The sequence below is a fragment of the Schistocerca cancellata genome, chromosome 3 (genome assembly GCF_023864275.1).
Source record: "Schistocerca cancellata isolate TAMUIC-IGC-003103 chromosome 3, iqSchCanc2.1, whole genome shotgun sequence".
In the NCBI taxonomy this organism is placed as follows: domain Eukaryota; kingdom Metazoa; phylum Arthropoda; class Insecta; order Orthoptera; family Acrididae; genus Schistocerca; species Schistocerca cancellata.
The window spans coordinates 956,881,825-956,898,591 of NC_064628.1; the positions used below are offsets into that span (position 1 = coordinate 956,881,825).

General features: G+C 42.0%; 1 protein-coding gene across 3 annotated transcripts in view; it reads left to right on the forward strand.

Moving 5' to 3' along the window:
- LOC126176021 (activated Cdc42 kinase Ack) overlaps positions 1-16,767 on the forward strand; it is a 497,712-nt gene that overhangs the window by 347,838 nt on the left and 133,107 nt on the right. For all 3 annotated transcript variants that reach the window (XM_049923148.1, XM_049923146.1, XM_049923147.1), the window contains exon 12: positions 3,855-4,212. In XM_049923148.1, the coding sequence (XP_049779105.1) occupies positions 3,855-4,212 (358 nt within the window). The remainder of the gene's footprint in view (positions 1-3,854; positions 4,213-16,767) is intronic.

Sequence of the window (16,767 nt, forward strand, 5' to 3'; positions counted from 1 at the left end):
TTCTGTCTTCTGGCGCCGAGGCTGCTGCTTGCTATTCCATTACAGCGGTGGACTTGGTGCGTCAGTGCATGATGTAGTCTCTTCTTGCAAGACGGTCTTCAGCACCAAAACTGACTGAAAACAACTGCTACTCTTCTCTTCTTCCTTCTTCTTCTCTCGTCTCCGTCCGTCGGGCCCACTGCGTCTCGCGTATTTATTCACTTCAGTTTACTGGAGGTGAACGACTTCACGGTCATTGCCTCTTCTGTCACGTTGAAAAGCTTCTCGAAGAATCTTCTTAACGTCGGTCATTGGCTCTTATAATGTAGGCGAGGGCCTTTGATCACATGTGAAGACTGAGAAACATGTGAGCCGGTCATTGCCTCTTCTGTCATGTTGAAAAGCTTCTCGAAGAATCTTCTTAACGACGGTCATTGGCTCTTGGAATGTAGGCGAGGGCCTTTGCTCACATGCAACAACTGAGAAACACGTGAGCCGGTCGGGCGATGGCCTGTTGGCTGAATCGACAGCGCCCGCTTATGTGGAACTTGCTGATTTCACGGCCATTGTCTCTTCTGTTCTGCTGTTTTGCCCGCTGTTTGCCAGTATGTAACTCTGTAAACTAAACCAAGTTTTTCATTGATATTCTAATTTTTACTTCACTTTGATTTCACTAATTTATCTACTTAAGTACCACTCAACACAACAAACGATGAGATACAGCTGCACGTTAACAGAAGGCACCATTGCCGATCAATTTCTGGCCACTCACTGGCACCGCTTCCCTCTCAAGTACTCCAACAGCCATCCTAGCAGCTAACAATGAACAAAACAGTTCTACATTAAGACAATTTAGCTTTAAGTAACAATGTTCAGTATGAGTAAATGCCTGATGATGACCAAAACATACATGAAATGGGTTGAAATATGTTAAATTACACATAAAATAAGTAACAATTAATTTCTGCCTGAGCCTGTACTAAAATAATGAGAGAATGTTCAGTCTCGATGATATGTCACTAGCTGTGTACTGCTGCAACCATAGCCATACATACAGATCTCACTACAAACATGACGCGAGACATGTCCTCTTCCTCTATTTTAACTGAAAATGACCACAACGAAATCAGCTAAAGGAATCCTATCAAACATTTGAGTTCATAATCGTCAAGTGACTGATGGGAGTTTCTGCTGTAATTAAAGCAGAATTTCTGGTTTGATAGTGCTTTTGTAAAGTAAAATTCATAAAACAGCTCCAAAAATGTGTAAATAAGGTGAATAATTTTTATTACATTTGTGGTGAAATGACATTTTCCTCACAGAAATGCAATCTGACGCCTCTTGTGAAGACTGTCTATCAGCATTATTTCTGTGTGAAAGTAGGGTACCAGGATAAGTCTTGGGCACCACATATATGTTGCAATGCAATTTCAGTTAGACTGCGAGAACGGTTGAAAAATAAGAAATAATCTATCGCTTTTGGTGTGCCTATGGTTTGGTGGGAGCCAACAGACCATACAGATGACTGCTATTTCTGCTTGCCTCCACCTATAGAGGCAGGATTGTCTATAAAGAAAAGAAGAACAGTTCATTACCTGAATCTTGGATCTGCCAATTGATCCAGTCCACATTCAGGTAGTTTACTAGTTTCCACTTCACTGAAAATTGTGTGTTTCAAGTAGAAAATGAAGAGAGAGTGGAACAAAAAACCAAACAAACCTTCCACATCTGTGGCCATGATTTTGAGGGGAAAGATGATAAACCACAAAGACTGAGTCTAGTGGAATTGAGTGATCGCATTATAGACCTTAACCTGTCAAAGGAGAAGGCAGAAATTCTTGGGTCTCGACTACAGCAATGGATATTTTATTGTAAAAATACAGCAACCAGCCACTTTTTAATGCGTTTTATTTACGCCAATATGCATTTCGGGTTTGCACCCATCTTCAGCTGGCAAATTACATGGATCTTCAGCTGAAGATGGGTGCAAACCCGAAATGCATATTGGCGTAAATAAAACGCATTAAAAAGTGGCTGGTTGCTGTATTTTTACAATAAAATATCATTATCCACAGCCACGGAGCTCAACAGTCCAAATATAATGGACAAATTGTTACAGCAATGGAATCCTCTCGAATGTGATGTCACAATGTTACAGTACCAAAAGTGTCACTGACTCCCTTTTTGAAGAAGAAAAACAATCTTGTTGTTTCCTGCGACATTAATGGCCGGGTGAAATCTTTAAATTTTAACAATGATCCAACTGAACGGAGACTATTCAAAGACTCTTCCAAGATCAGGTTGGAAGCTGAGTTACTTCACAATGACAACCATCTTTCTTCTATTCCTGGTTGTCATGCAGTTCACAAGAAGGAGACATGCAAATATGACAGCCCTCTTGGACTCAATCAAATGTCATGAATGCAAATGGAAAATCTGTGGTGATCTAAAAGTCATAGCCATACTTTTAGGAATGCAATTGGGTACACAAAACATTGCTGTTTCTTTGGGACAGCAGGGATATGAAATCGCATTATATTAAAGCAGATTGGCCTGCAAGAAATCTGAACTCAAATGAGAAAAATGTCGTTGCCAAGCCTCTCGTGGACCCAAAAGATGTTCTTATCAGGCTGGGTTTGATGAAAAATTTTGTCAAAGGTATGAAAGAGAAGGACACACCTTCAAGTACCTAAGATAGAAATTTCCGAAATCAAGTGATGCAAAGGTGACACAAGGTAATTTTATCAAGCCATAAATTCGAGAACTTGTAAAGGATCTCGCATGTGACCAAGTTTTGGAGGGGAAAGAAAAGGACACTTGGGAAGCCTTCAAGAGAGTGGTTTATGGATTTTTAGGCAGCAAAAGACCTGATAACTACACTCAGTTGGTGGAACTGCTCCTGCAAAAACACCACCTACACTCAGGTGGTGACAGTGATCCTGGAAAAGTACCATAACCTTAGGTTCAACATGTCCCTTAAAATCCGTTTTCTCCACTCCCAACTAGACTTTTTCCCTTCTAGTTGTGGAGCTGTCAGTGATGAACATGGCAAAAGATTCCATCAGGACATTTCTGTTATGAAACAAAGATATCAGGGCCATTGTAATGAAGCAATGCGTGTGGATTTCTATTGGTCTTTGCGTAGAGTTGCTCCAGAACTCTGTTACAAGAGGCAAGCTAAAAGATTTCACTCCAACTATCTGCAAGATATTCTTCCAGCAATTTAGATCTCTTAAAATGTAACTACCATTTAAAAAAATTCAAATACACTTTCAATGTTGTTAGCATATTTAATTAAAATTTTCTCTTAATCCGTTAATATGAAATACTTTCACCTAGTGTGTAACACAGAACTAGAGCTAAGGAAATTTTTCATTGTCGTATTCACTTTTCTTTATCCAAAATGAGTAAGAATTGACTCACGAATTGCAGGAAACATTCAGAAATTGCTTTTTGTTGGTGAGTGCTAATTATCCTCAAACAGAATGCTGTAATTGCATTACAACAAGTTTGATATAATGTGAAACTGACAGATTTCTGTACACACAATCTTTATATACAGATAACACTTTCAATTTATGCCAGTACTATTTGACGTGTCTAACTGAGTACTGTGAAAGTGTTCTGAGACAGTAATTTTATATCGAAACTTTTTTGTACAAAGAACCCCACCCCGTAGGGAACTCTCATATCGATAAAAGCATTAGGCACTGGAAGGACAGTATCACGAGCACTCACAGTATTCTTTACTCGTGTATTTGTTTCTGTACGTACATTCCCTCAGTTCTCCCCACTCGGTACACGCGACTTCCGCAGTCGTGCCGTTCTCAGTTTATACAAGCACATTATAGAATAAGTGTGGCGTGCTATTTCAGGTGGTTCACCTATGTACGCCAACTGCCCTGGCCTCGACGCCCGTAACGAAAGGCCAGAATCTCCCGACCCTTTTGACACGTCGCGCACCTACTGCTCGGGTGGTGAGGCCGGGAACGGGGCCGGGACCTTCTACTACGGCAGCGGCAGCAACGGCGGGGGTGCCTTCTACTCGCCGGGTGGCAGCAGCAGCGGTGCCTTCTACTCACCGGGTAGCAGTGGTGGTGGTGAGCCGGCCGGTGCCTACTACTCGCCCGTGCCTGCAGAGTCCCCCTCCAACTACACAGGGATGCTCGGGGTGGCTGCAGAGTTTTCACGGCTCTCTGTTGCCAGTTCTTCACTTCCAGTAGCAGATGCCAAGTAGGTACTCTCATCAGTTCAGCTCAGTTAAGTTTGTTTGCCCGTGCAACAGATCGTAACTGCGATCCACAGGTAGGATATGGAATGAATGCATTTGAAGATTATAGTACAATATCTCCGACAAATATTTAGAAACGTGATGACCATTTAGACGATTGTCTTATGCTATCTTTTTTTGACAATTTATTTTTATTTATAATAATGTACAGGAACTTCCGGTTGCAAATTACGAATTATTTAGGCACAGACGAGTCGCCAAAAGGCAGAAGTGCCGTGTCATCGATAGGCTTACAAACGAAAGGTACGGAGTTTTGTTAGACTTCAGAATGCTCTTCATTTTTCTAACTGTAGAAAGAACATGCAGTCACACACACACACACACACACACACACACACACACACACACACACACACAAACTATTGGGTGGGTCAGTGAGTTATCTCAGGTTAGGTTAGAAAGGTTACTGTAGTGAAGGATGTTCTGTAGGGATAGCTCCCATCTGGTGGTGGAGAAGATTCAGATAGCACAGGTTGTGTTATGCTCTGCTGCTTGTTGTGCCACCTTGTTTTTGGCAACGGTTTGGCAGTGGTCATTCATTCTAGTTGACAGTTGGTCGGTTGTCATACCGATGTAAAATACTTGGCATGGTTGCAGCTGAAACGGTATATAACGAGGCATCTTTCACAGGTGGCCCAGCCTCAGACGGGGTAGGATAAGCCTGTGACGGGACTGGAATACGTGGCACCAGGTGGATGGATTGGACAGGTCTTGCATCTCGTGTTCCACGGGGATACGATCGACACCACCTAGAGAAGAGGCTGCAGCACACTCTTATGACGTCACACGAAGTGGGCCTATGTTGGCGTGGTATGGTGCCGAAAAACTTGAGAAGCCCGGCCTGCAAGTCTTTGTCAGACAGTTTTACCGAATCTGTTCCGTAAAAAATAATTGATTTCTGAAATACTTATAGCTTTATATGCCAGATTTGTACTGAAGTGCCCGTCATTTCGATAATGGTCATAACTATTGTTGTATTTCACATACGAGTATCAAATTCGAGAACATTGCAATCAAAAATAGGGGTCGCTATGAATTCGTGTTTGGCGCATATTACAGTGCCGAGTATGAAATACGGGTGAGATTTTGAAACTTTCGTGAAGCTTAGGATCGATATCTTCCTCTGGTCTCGAAAATATTGAGCATCTGCAGAACTTCACTTCCGATTGCCGGCATGCGGGAATGAAATTTTTGTAACACCTCTCATATCTCGTAAACCACTGGAGATATCAAAACGAGATTTTGGTAAATTATATAATGCAAAGAGGAGAGTACTTTGCCATACAGTTAAAATATGGAACTTTATCTATCGTGGTATAGCAGAAGCTGTAGTTTAATGATATATATATATAATAGAGGGAAACATTCCACGTGGGAAAAATATATTTAAAAAGAAAGATGATGAGACTTACCAAACAAAAGCGCTGGCAGGTCGATAGACACACAAACAAACACAAACATACACACAAAATCTAGCTTTCGCAACCAACGGTTGCCTCGTCAGGAAAGAGGGAAGGAGAAGGAAAGACAAAAGGATGTGGGTTTTAAGGGAGAGGGTAAGGAGTCATTCCAATCCCGGGAGCGGAAAGACTTACCTTAGGGGGAAAAAAGGACAGGTATACACTCGCACACACACACATATCCATCCACACATACAAGACACAAGTCTTTCCGCTCCCGGGATTGGAATGACTCCTTACCCTCTCCCTTAAAACCCACATCCTTTTGTCTTTCCTTCTCCTTCCCTCTTTCCTGACGAGGCAACCGTTGGTTGCGAAAGCTAGATTTTGTGTGTATGTTTGTGTTTGTTTGTGTGTCTATCGACCTGCCAGCGCTTTTGTTTGGTAAGTCTCATCATCTTTCTTTTTAAATATATTAATTCATGCTTATTTAGACTGTGGCTAGCAGAAGCTATGGTTTGGTGTTCTACATTATTTAGATATATATATATAAAAAAACAAAGATGCTGTAACTTACCAAAGGAAAGCGTTGGTATGTTGATAGACACACAAAATTCAAGCTTTCGCAACCCACGGTTGCTTCATCAGGAAAGAGGGAAGGAGAGGGAAAGACGAAAGGATGTGGGTTCTAAGGGAGAGGGTAAGGAGTCATTCCAATCCCGGGAGTGGAAAGACTTACCTTAGGGGGGAAAAAGGACAGGTATACACTCGCGCGCGCGTTCGCGCGCGCGCGCACACACACACACACACACACACACACACACACACACACATACAGACACAAGCAGACATTTGTAAAGGCAAAGAGTTTGGGCAGAGATGTCAGTCGAGGCAGAAGTACAGAGGCAAAGATGTTGTTGAATGACAGGTGAGGTATGAGTCGCGGGAACTTGAAATTAGTGGAGGTTGAGGCCTGGTGGGTAATGGCAAGAGAGGATATACTGAAGGGCACGTTCCCATCTCCGGAGTTCTGACAGGTTGGTGTTAGTGGGAAGTATCCAGAAAACCCGGACAGTGTAACATTGTGCCAAGATGTGCTGGCCGTGCACCAAGGCATGTTTAGCCACAGGATGATCCTCATTACCAACAAACACTGTCTGCCTGTGTCCATTCATGCGAATGGACAGCTTGTTGCTGGTCATTCCCACATAGAAAGCTTCACAGTGTAGGCAGGTCAGTTGGTAAATCACGTGGGTGCTTTCACACGTGGCTGTGCCTTTGATTGTGTACACCTTCCGGGTTACAGGACTGGAGTAGGTGGTGGTGGGAGGGTGCATGGGACAGGTTTTACACTGGGGGCAGTTACAAGGGTAGGAGCCAGAGGGTAGGGAAGGTGGTTTGGGGATTTCATAGGGATGAACCAAGAGGTTACGAAGGTTAGGTGGACGGCGGAAAGACACTCTTGGTGCAGTGGGGAGGATTTTATGAAGGATGGATCTCATTTCAGGGCAGGATTTGAGGAAGTCGTATCCCTGCTGGAGAGCCGCATTCAGAGTCTGATCCAGTCCTGGAAAGTATCCTGTCACAAGTGGGGCACTTTTGGGGTTCTTCTGTGGGAGGTTCTGGGTTTGAGGGGATGAGGAAGTGGCTTTGGTAATTTGCTTCTGTACCAGGTCGGGAGGGTAGTTGCGGGATGCAAAAGCTGTTTTCAGGTTGTTGGTGTAATGGATCAGGGATTCCGGACTGGAGCAGATTCGTTTGCCACGAAGACCTAGTCTGTAGGGAAGGGACCGTTTGATGTGGAATGGGTGGCAGCTGTCATAATGGAGATACTGTTGCTTGTTGGTGGGTTTGATGTGGACGGATGTGTGAAGCTGGCCATTGGACAGATGGAGGTGAACGTCAAGGAAAGTGGCATGGGATTTGGAGTAGGACCAGGTGAATCTGATGGAACCAAAGGAGCTGAGGTTGGAGAGGAAATTCTGGAATTGTTCTTCACTGTGAGTCCAGATCATGAAGATGTCATCAATAAATCTGTACCAAACTTTGGGTTGGCAGGCCTGGGTAACCAAGAAGGCTTCCTCTAAGCGACCCATAAATAGGTTGGCGTACGAGGGGGGCCATCCTGGTACCCATGGCTGTTCCCTTTAATTGCTGGTATGTCTGGCCTTCGAAAGTGAAGAAGTTGTGAGTCAGGATGAAGCTGGCTAAGGTAATGAGGAAAGAGGTTTTAGGTAGGGTGCCAGGTGATCGGTGTGAAAGGAAGTGCTACATCGTAGAGAGGCCCTGGACATGCGGAATATTTGTGTATAAGGAAGTGGCATCAATGGTTACAAGGATGGTTTCTGGGGGTAACAGATTGGGTAAGGATTCCAGGCGTTCGAGAAAGTGGTTGGTGTCTTTGATGAAGGATGGGAGACTGCATGTAATGGGTTGAAGGTGTTGATCTACGTAGGCAGAGATACATTCTGTGGGGGCTTGGTAACCAGCTACAATGCGGCGGCCGGGATGATTGGCTTTGTGAATTTTAGGAAGTAGGTTGAAGGTAGGGGTGCGGGGTATTGGTGGGGTCAGGAGGTTGATGGAGTCAGGTGAAAGGTTTTGTAGGGGGCCTAAGGTTCTGAGGATTCCTTGAAGCTCCGCCTGGACATCAGGAATGGGATCACCTTGGCAGACTTTGTATGTGGTGTTGTCTGAAAGCTGACGCAGTTCCTCAGCCACATACTCCCAACGATCAAATACCACGGTCGTGGAACCCTTGTCCGCTGGAAGAATGACGGTGGATCGGTCAGTCTTCAGATCACGGATAGCCTGGGCTTCAGCAGTGGTGATGTTGGGAGTAGGATTAAGGTTTTTTAAGAAGGATTGAGAAGCAAGGCTGGAAGTGAGAAATTCCTGGAAGGTTTGGAGAGGGTGATTTTGAGGAAGAGGAGGTGGATCCCGCTGTGACGGAGGACGGAACTGTTCCAGGCAGGGTTCAATTTGGATAGTGTCTTGGGGAGTTGGATCATTAGGAGTAGGATTAGGATTATTTTCCTTCATGGCAAAGTGATATTTCCAGCAGAGAGTATGAGTGTAGGACAGTAAATCTTTGACGAGGGCTGTTTGGTTGAATCTGGGAGTAGGGCTGAAGGTGAGGCCTTTGGATAGGATAGGGGTTTCGGATTGGGAGAGAGGTTTGGAGGAAAGGTTAACTACTGAATTAGGGTGTTGTGGTTCCAGATTGTGTTGATTAGAATTTTGAGGTTTTGGAGGGAGTGGAGCTGGAAGTGGGAGATTGAGTAGATGGGATAGACTGGGTCTGTGTGCAATGAGAGGAGGTTGAGGTTTGCTGGAAAGGTTGTGGAGGGTGAGTGAGTTGCCTTTCTGGAGGTGGGAAACCAGGAGATTGGATAGTTTTTTGAGGTGGAGGGTGGCATTCTGTTCTAATTTGCGATTGGCCTGTAGGAGGAAGCTCTGAATTGCCGGTGTGGATGTGGGAGAGGAAAGATTGAGGACTTTTATTAAGGATAGGAGCTGACAGGTGTGTTCATTGGCTGAGTTGATGTGTAGGTGAAGGATTAGGTGGGTGAGGGCAATGGATTGTTCAGTTTGGAACTGGTATAGGGACTGATGGAAAGAAGGGTTACAGCCAGAGATGGGAACTTTAAGGGAGAGTCCTTTGGGGGTAATGCCAAATGTCACACAAGCCTGAGTAAATAAAATATGGGAGCGTAATCTGGCTAGGGTGAAGGCATGTTTGTGGAAGGAATGTAAATGAAACTTAATGGGGTCATTGTGGGGATGTTGTGAGGGTGACATGGTATTAGAAGGTGGAAAGTGTAACATGAAGCTGAAATGAAAATGAAAATATATGGGGAGAGATAAACTAGAAAGCAACTGGAGATCTGGTGTGAAAAAAGTCGAAAAAATGTTGGTTAAAGCTTTAATACTCTGACTGTTTATGTGGTAGCTGTTTATAGAGCTCCCTCAGGAAAGCTGAGTACATTCACCAAGCAAACAATCACTTTTAACTCACCTGTTCTCAGAAACAAAAATAATCATGCTTTGTTATTGTAATGTAAATTTTCTTTCTTGTAAAAATGCAGCAGATTTTGAGCGTGTAATGAACGGAGTGCACTTGTTGACTGTCTCACAAGAGTTGCAAAGAACTTCATGAGCCTGATTGACAGTACTCTGTAGATACAAGAATTAGCAACATATGTGTAAGTGAAATTTTAGATGTCTTCCTGACCATGATGGTCAGGTGTTCAAAATGCTTTCTGTAAGCCATGCAAATAACAGTAGTTTTATCAAAAGGACGTGTATATAAAGCAACAGTGAAAATATGCAAACCTTCAGCAGACATTTGCAGCAGTTGGAATGAGACAATGTATCAAGTTAAAAAGTCAACAATAAATTTAACCTATTTCTAGATTAATTTATTCCATTGTTTGAAGCTGTATTTCCTAAGAGAAATTCATAAAGTGTCTACCTAAGTGACTGCAGGAAACAGTGACTCACTAAGGGAATCAAAGTATCCTGCAAAACAAAGGGAACGCTGTATATGATATGAAGAATTGTATTAAACTTCAGGACAAGGGACACTGCAATTCACATTTGCACTTTAGTAACTCCAGAGATAGATCAGAAATCACTGCTCGTGACTACAGCAAGTTTAATTCTTTGTAATATGTACACAGATTACTGTAACATGAGAATTGTGGTCCTCAGCATGCTTAAAATAATATAATTATTAACAGTTTATGTTAATGTAGGATGTATAAAACACTAGAAGTAATAAACAATAATTTATTTAAGTCAGACATACGTACATGTACTTCCTGAAAAAGCAGTTACAAAATCCAGGTCACAACATGAAAAATGACACAGTTGCAATACATGTCAGATGCATATAACATGCTGTGAGGATCACTCCAAAAGAAATGCTCACTATTTTTTTTAATCCATCTTTTATTTTACATGTTTGAAAGTTTTACAGTGTGTAGATACATCCTTTAGGAACAGTATTTTCATTTCTCCACATAATTTCCATCCCTCAACTGCCTTATGCCATCTTGAAACCAGCACCAGTATATCTGCACAGTAAAATTCTGGACCAGCCTGTTGGAGCCACTGTTTGGCAGCCTGCACAAGGGAGTCATCATCTTCAAACCTTGTTCCACGAAGAGAGTCTTTCAGTTTCCAAAAGAGATGATAGTCACATGGAGCCAGGTCTGGACTGTAAGGCAGGTGTTTCAGTGTTGCCCATTCGAGTTTTGTGATTGCTTCCATGGTTTTTTTGACTGACATGTACCCGTGCATTGTCGTGCAACAGCAAAACATCCTGCTTTTGCTGATGTGGTCAAACACGACTCAGTCGAGCTTAGAGTTTCTTCAGTGTCGTCACATATGCATCAGAATTTATGGTGGTTCCACTTGGCATGATTTCCACAAGCAAGAGTCCTTCAAAATCAAAAAACACTGTAGCCATAACTTTTCCAGCAGAAGGTGTGGTTTTGAATTTTTTTTTTTTTCCTTGGGTGAATCTGCATGATGCCGCTCCACTGATTGCCTCTTCGTCTCTGGTGAAAAATAATGGAGCCATGTTTCATCACCTGTCACAATTCTTCCAAGAAATTCATCTCCACCATTCTCGTACTGTTCCAAAAGTTCGCTGAATACCATTTTTCTTGTTTCTTTGTGAGCCACTGTCAACATCCTGCGAACCCACCTGGCACAAACCTTTTTTAACGCCAACATTTTCAGTATTCTGCAAACACTTCCTTCCCTTATCCCAACATAGCTTGACAATTCGTTCACTGTGATGTGTCTGTCAGCAGTCACCAGTACGATAACTCTCTGCACATTGTCTGGAGTGTGTGCAGTACAAGGCCTGCCACTGTGAGGACAATCCTCAATATTGCCATGCCTGCTTTCATCACGTAACCTGCTTTCCCACTGACTAACTGTACTGCAATCAACACCAGCATCCCCATACACCTTTTTCAACCTTTTGTGGATGTTTCCCACTGTCTCGTTTTCACAGCACAGAATTTCTATGACAGCACGCAACGCACGCACGAACATCAAGTGTAGCAGCCATCTTGAAGACATGCTGTGTCGGCGCCACTCACGGGAACAGGTTGAACTAAGTTTGTGAAAACAAGGGGGAGGGATGTATCTACACACTGTAAAACTTTCACACATGCAGAATGAAAACTGTATTTTTACAAAAATAGTGTGCATTTCTTTTGGAGTGATCCTCGTACTTTACCAATCTTACTGTCTATAAAATTTAATAATTGTGACTAAGGATGACTTACGTTGCTGAAAAATCTAGTAATTCAGACAGAGTAATAGAGCAACAAACAGTTTTTGGAATGTATGCACCGTGATATAAAGGTGCCACTGGGATGATGCACTAATGAAGGACACTCAACAAGGTGAAAATGTAGCTAGACATTGGAAACTAATAAGCGATGGCAATACTGAGTATGACGCCATATCAGAGCAACCTCACATTACAGTTGAATACATGATCCACAACTGAAACAACTCTTTTATATCGTTACTACACAGCTACACAACAGTTGTTGAAGCTAGAAGCTGGCTAGTTTCCTTGTAATGAACTTATGTGTAAACAAAATAAGTCAGAGGAACTAACTCTGGGATTAGTTAAAGATGTACAACATAAATCAAAACTGAAATGATTTTACATTGATTCCAAATTAAACTGAATGGTGCATGGTATAACGTCCTAGACATTCAAATAAAATGCAGCAACATGACACTCCTTAATGTTTGCAAGAATACTCTCCATGTAAATAGGTGGGAAGAACCTTACCTTAATTACTATATAAACACAACCTTAAGAAAATAAATTGTAGCACTCTTTCACTTTATTCCTGCTGCATAAATCTTAGAATAAACTGTTTCGATTAAACTGAGTGTATGGAACACATTATCTGTATTTTAATGCTGTGAAGTGATTTTCTGTAACACAAGATTCTACAGTTACTGGCAGAAACTGCACTCATGTTCATAAATTAAGGATAATTAATGCAGTTACTGGCAGAAACTGCACTCATGTTCATAAGTTAAGGATAATTAGTAAGTGTGCAGACGTTTTCAGACATGCTATTAGTGACTGTGTGTTGAAAATGACTCAAAGAACAGATATTGATTTCGTTATGAGGGGTAGAATACTAGGGCGGCTGGAGGCTGGTCAAACACAGCAGGTCATAGCACGGGCCATCCGTGTGCCAGAAAGTGTGATCTCAAGACTATGGCAACGATTTCAGCAGACAGGAAACATGTCCAGGCACTACAGTATGGGATGTCCACAGTGTACAGCACCACAAGAAGACCGATATCTCACCATCAGTGCCTGCAGACAGCCATGGAGTACTGCAGGTAGCCTTGCTTGGGACCTTACCACAGCCACTAGAACAGTTGTCTCCAGACACACAGTCTACAGACGACTGAACAGACATGGTTTATTCGCCCAGAGACCTGCAAGGTGCATTCCACTGACCCTGGCCACAGGAGAGCCCATAAAGCTTGGTGTCAAGAACACAGTACACGGTCACTGGAACAGTGGTCTCAGGTTATGTTCACGGATGAGTCCAGGTATAGTCTGAACAGTGATTCTCACCGGGTTTTCATCTATTGTGAACCAGGAACCAGATACCAACCCCTTAATGTCCTTGAAAGGGACCAGTATGGAGGTCGTGGGTTGGTGGTGTGGGGTGGGATTATGATTGGTGCACGTACACCCCTGCATGTCTTTGACAGAGGAACTGTAACAGGTCAGGTGTATTGGGACGTCATTTTGCACCAGTATGTCCACCTTTTCAGGGGTGCAGTGGGTCCCAACTTCCTCCTGATGGATGATAACACACGGCCCCACCAAGTTGCCATCATAAGATATCAGGCGAATGGAGTGGCCTGCCTGTTCTCCAGACCTTAACCCCATCAAGCACGTCTGGGATGCTCTCGGTCGACATATCGCTACACGTCTTCAAACCCCTATGACACTTCAGGAGCTCCGACAGGCACTGGTGCAAGAATGGGGGGCTATACCCCAGCAGCTGCTCGACCATCTGATCTAGAGTATGCCAACTCCTTGTGCGACCTGTTTACGTCTGATATTAAACTATTCCAAACTGTGAGTGGAATAAGCAACTACCAGAATGTAACTGTGTCTCAGTAAAATAATATAGGCACAGCAATAACTAAGTGTTACCTGTATGCAACAATACTGACAACCTGTATCAAAATTTAGATGAACAGGTGTTATGAGAAGTAACTACTTTAGGAAACACCCTGGTGTCATTCTGACGGAGGAAAATAGGAGCACTCCGTTTTTGGCTTTCCCTGTGTAGCATTGTAATATGCTACTGTAAGTTTTATAGCCTCTAATTACGTACATAGTTATAATGAACTACATGAGGTTTAATACAGAATTACCTTAACAGATTTCTTCTTGTTGGGCAGAACAGGCTCAACAAATTGAAAGGAAGATGTAAATATTTCTGCACAGAATAGCTGGAAGACATAAAGACTTTACTAGGAAAAACTGGCCCAGTTTAAACCTTAGGCCAATATCAAGGGCACAGATGGATGTGTACACAATCTGATAACATTTGACAATGATGAGATTGAAGCTAGCCATTAGTGCTGGACAAAGTATTTACTTCATCTGAATAGCTTGCACAGAAACAGTTATGACTTTTTGACATTTGAAACTGTTGGAAGCAAATTATCCAAAAACTACAGGCTATATGGACCAAATGACAATTTTTGTGCATTCAGACGAAGGTACTACACCAATATGAATTATAGGACCTTCCTCTGCTTTCACTGGACCAAATACAGTTTAAGTGAATGTGTGACACTTAGAAATTTCCTGTGACATCTGATAAATGTCCTAGCATGTAAGTGGTTCATAAATTAAAATGTGCTATGCTTCCGTTTCCTAAAAGAAGCAGTGAAGATGTCATTCTTTTTCTTAATTTAATTGTTTAATAATACATTGGTGGATGCGTTGACTAACAACTTCAGTATTTTGTCTGTCGAATGACCTTTACTGCAGAAAAAGTCTGTTAAGAAGAAACTTTTCTCTTGAACAGTATTTGTGGTTACATTTTGAACAAGCACCTTTTGACTGTTGGATGACAAAAATTTCTTATCATTAGGGGCAGATATTAATTTCTGTACAGTAATATAATTATAAATAACAACATTCACATCAAGTTCACAGGAGAGCTTCTGTAAAGTTAGGAAGGTAGGAGACAAGGTACTGGCAGAAGTAAAGCTGTGGGGACGGGGCGTGAGTCGTGCTTGGGTAGCTCAGTTGGTAGATCACTTGCCCACAAAAGGCAAAGGTCCCGAGTTCGAGTCTCGGTCCGGCACACAGTTTTAATCTGCCAGGAAGTTTCATATTGGCACACATTGCAGAGTGAAAATCTCATTCTGGAATCATTCACATCATCAGGCTGAGGGGAAAAAAACAGACCACCCCTGTCCAAATTTTTGATTAAACTAAGTTGTTGTTCAACATGCAGGCACATTTCTTTGTCTAAGAGAAGGTATTTGCTGCACACCTCACACTGCTGTTTCTTTAGTACACAATATCCTGCTAAATATGTTAATATTGGAAGGTATGTATCTGCCTGCCTGTCATCTTCCTCCAAATACGTAATGTCAACCATAAACTCAGAGTCTGTTTGTGTAGTCTCTTTTGTGTCATCATTACAATTAAAGGTAAGCCCTTCAGCAACAGACAGTTTACAAAAGTACTTGAATTCCACATGAGTGGTAACATGTTCTGCATCCTCATATTTGCTTCTACCTCAAATATCTGTCTCACAGATATGAGATACTGAGAGCCAGCCGTTGATCGGTAACTGCTAAACCTTGCTTTCAGAGAATCAGTTTGAATTTTTCCAGGCAAAAAATAAGTGAAACCAAGCTCTTCTGTATAGTACCTTGCCATCTCAATCAAACCATAGGTTGTGTGTGTCAGAGCTATACGAGTTTCCTTTGAAAGGGTATTATTTTTCAGGCCAAAGTCCTTCCACCTATCGAGCCACACAAGAAACTTTTCCAGAAAAACTAATTTTTCATCATTATTACTTAAAGACAGAGGGCACTGAAAGGGATCATTTAGTTGAACACGTTTGTGAACTGTCTTAACATATACAATTTTCCACCATGTAAGTATAATTTTAATAAATTCTGCAGTTGTCTGGTAATGTAATAAGTTTTTCTGTTCCCTTACTGTTGAAACGGCTTCAGCTGTATATTCATTGAATACCTACAAAACAAGGATCACATTCTTTTTCTCAAGAGAAGATGGATAGAGAGACTTCAAAGTAGGGCCATAAAAGTGCTTAAGTAGACCATTACATTCAATCTTATGAAGCTGCCCCAGTGGTTCAAAAGATGCCATTAACACCTGACAACCATCACTGCTTCCGTCAAATTGTGGATATTTGAGCAAAGCTTGAGAGTCCTTTTGATTAACCCATTTATTATGTATACACTTAAGGATGTGGACAGAATCAATTATAAAAAATAGTGGCAGCGTTAGATTAGCTGGCTGTGGGTAAACGATACTGAGTGCCATAGATTTCCTATTGATAGCATTGTTGTCACTAACTACACAAATAACTCTGAAACCAATGTCATGAAGGCCACATAATATTTTCTTCACATACAAAAATTACTGTTCGGCTACAAGGTTTCTCATTGGAAGGACATGCACTGCTTCTTTACAAGAAGGCAACAATGATTGTATCATAAAGACATATGCTGTAGTAGCAGCCTTGTCATTATCCAATGCTACCCCCATAATGTTTCCTCCATTATAATCAAAATAAGGTTTAATATGAATTTCATCCATCATTAAAGAAATGATACAATCACTTTCCTGCAAAGATTTAAATCTTTCCTTAATATACAGGAGCATAGCACCTTCACTTTGTTCATTATGAGGACCATTACTATATGAGGAACATATTTTCTGTAAAGTTCTTGGATGAGGAAGAATAAGATTGCCAGAAGACCTGAAAAATTTGTAGGCACGAGGGGAGATAGAATGCAGGATACAAC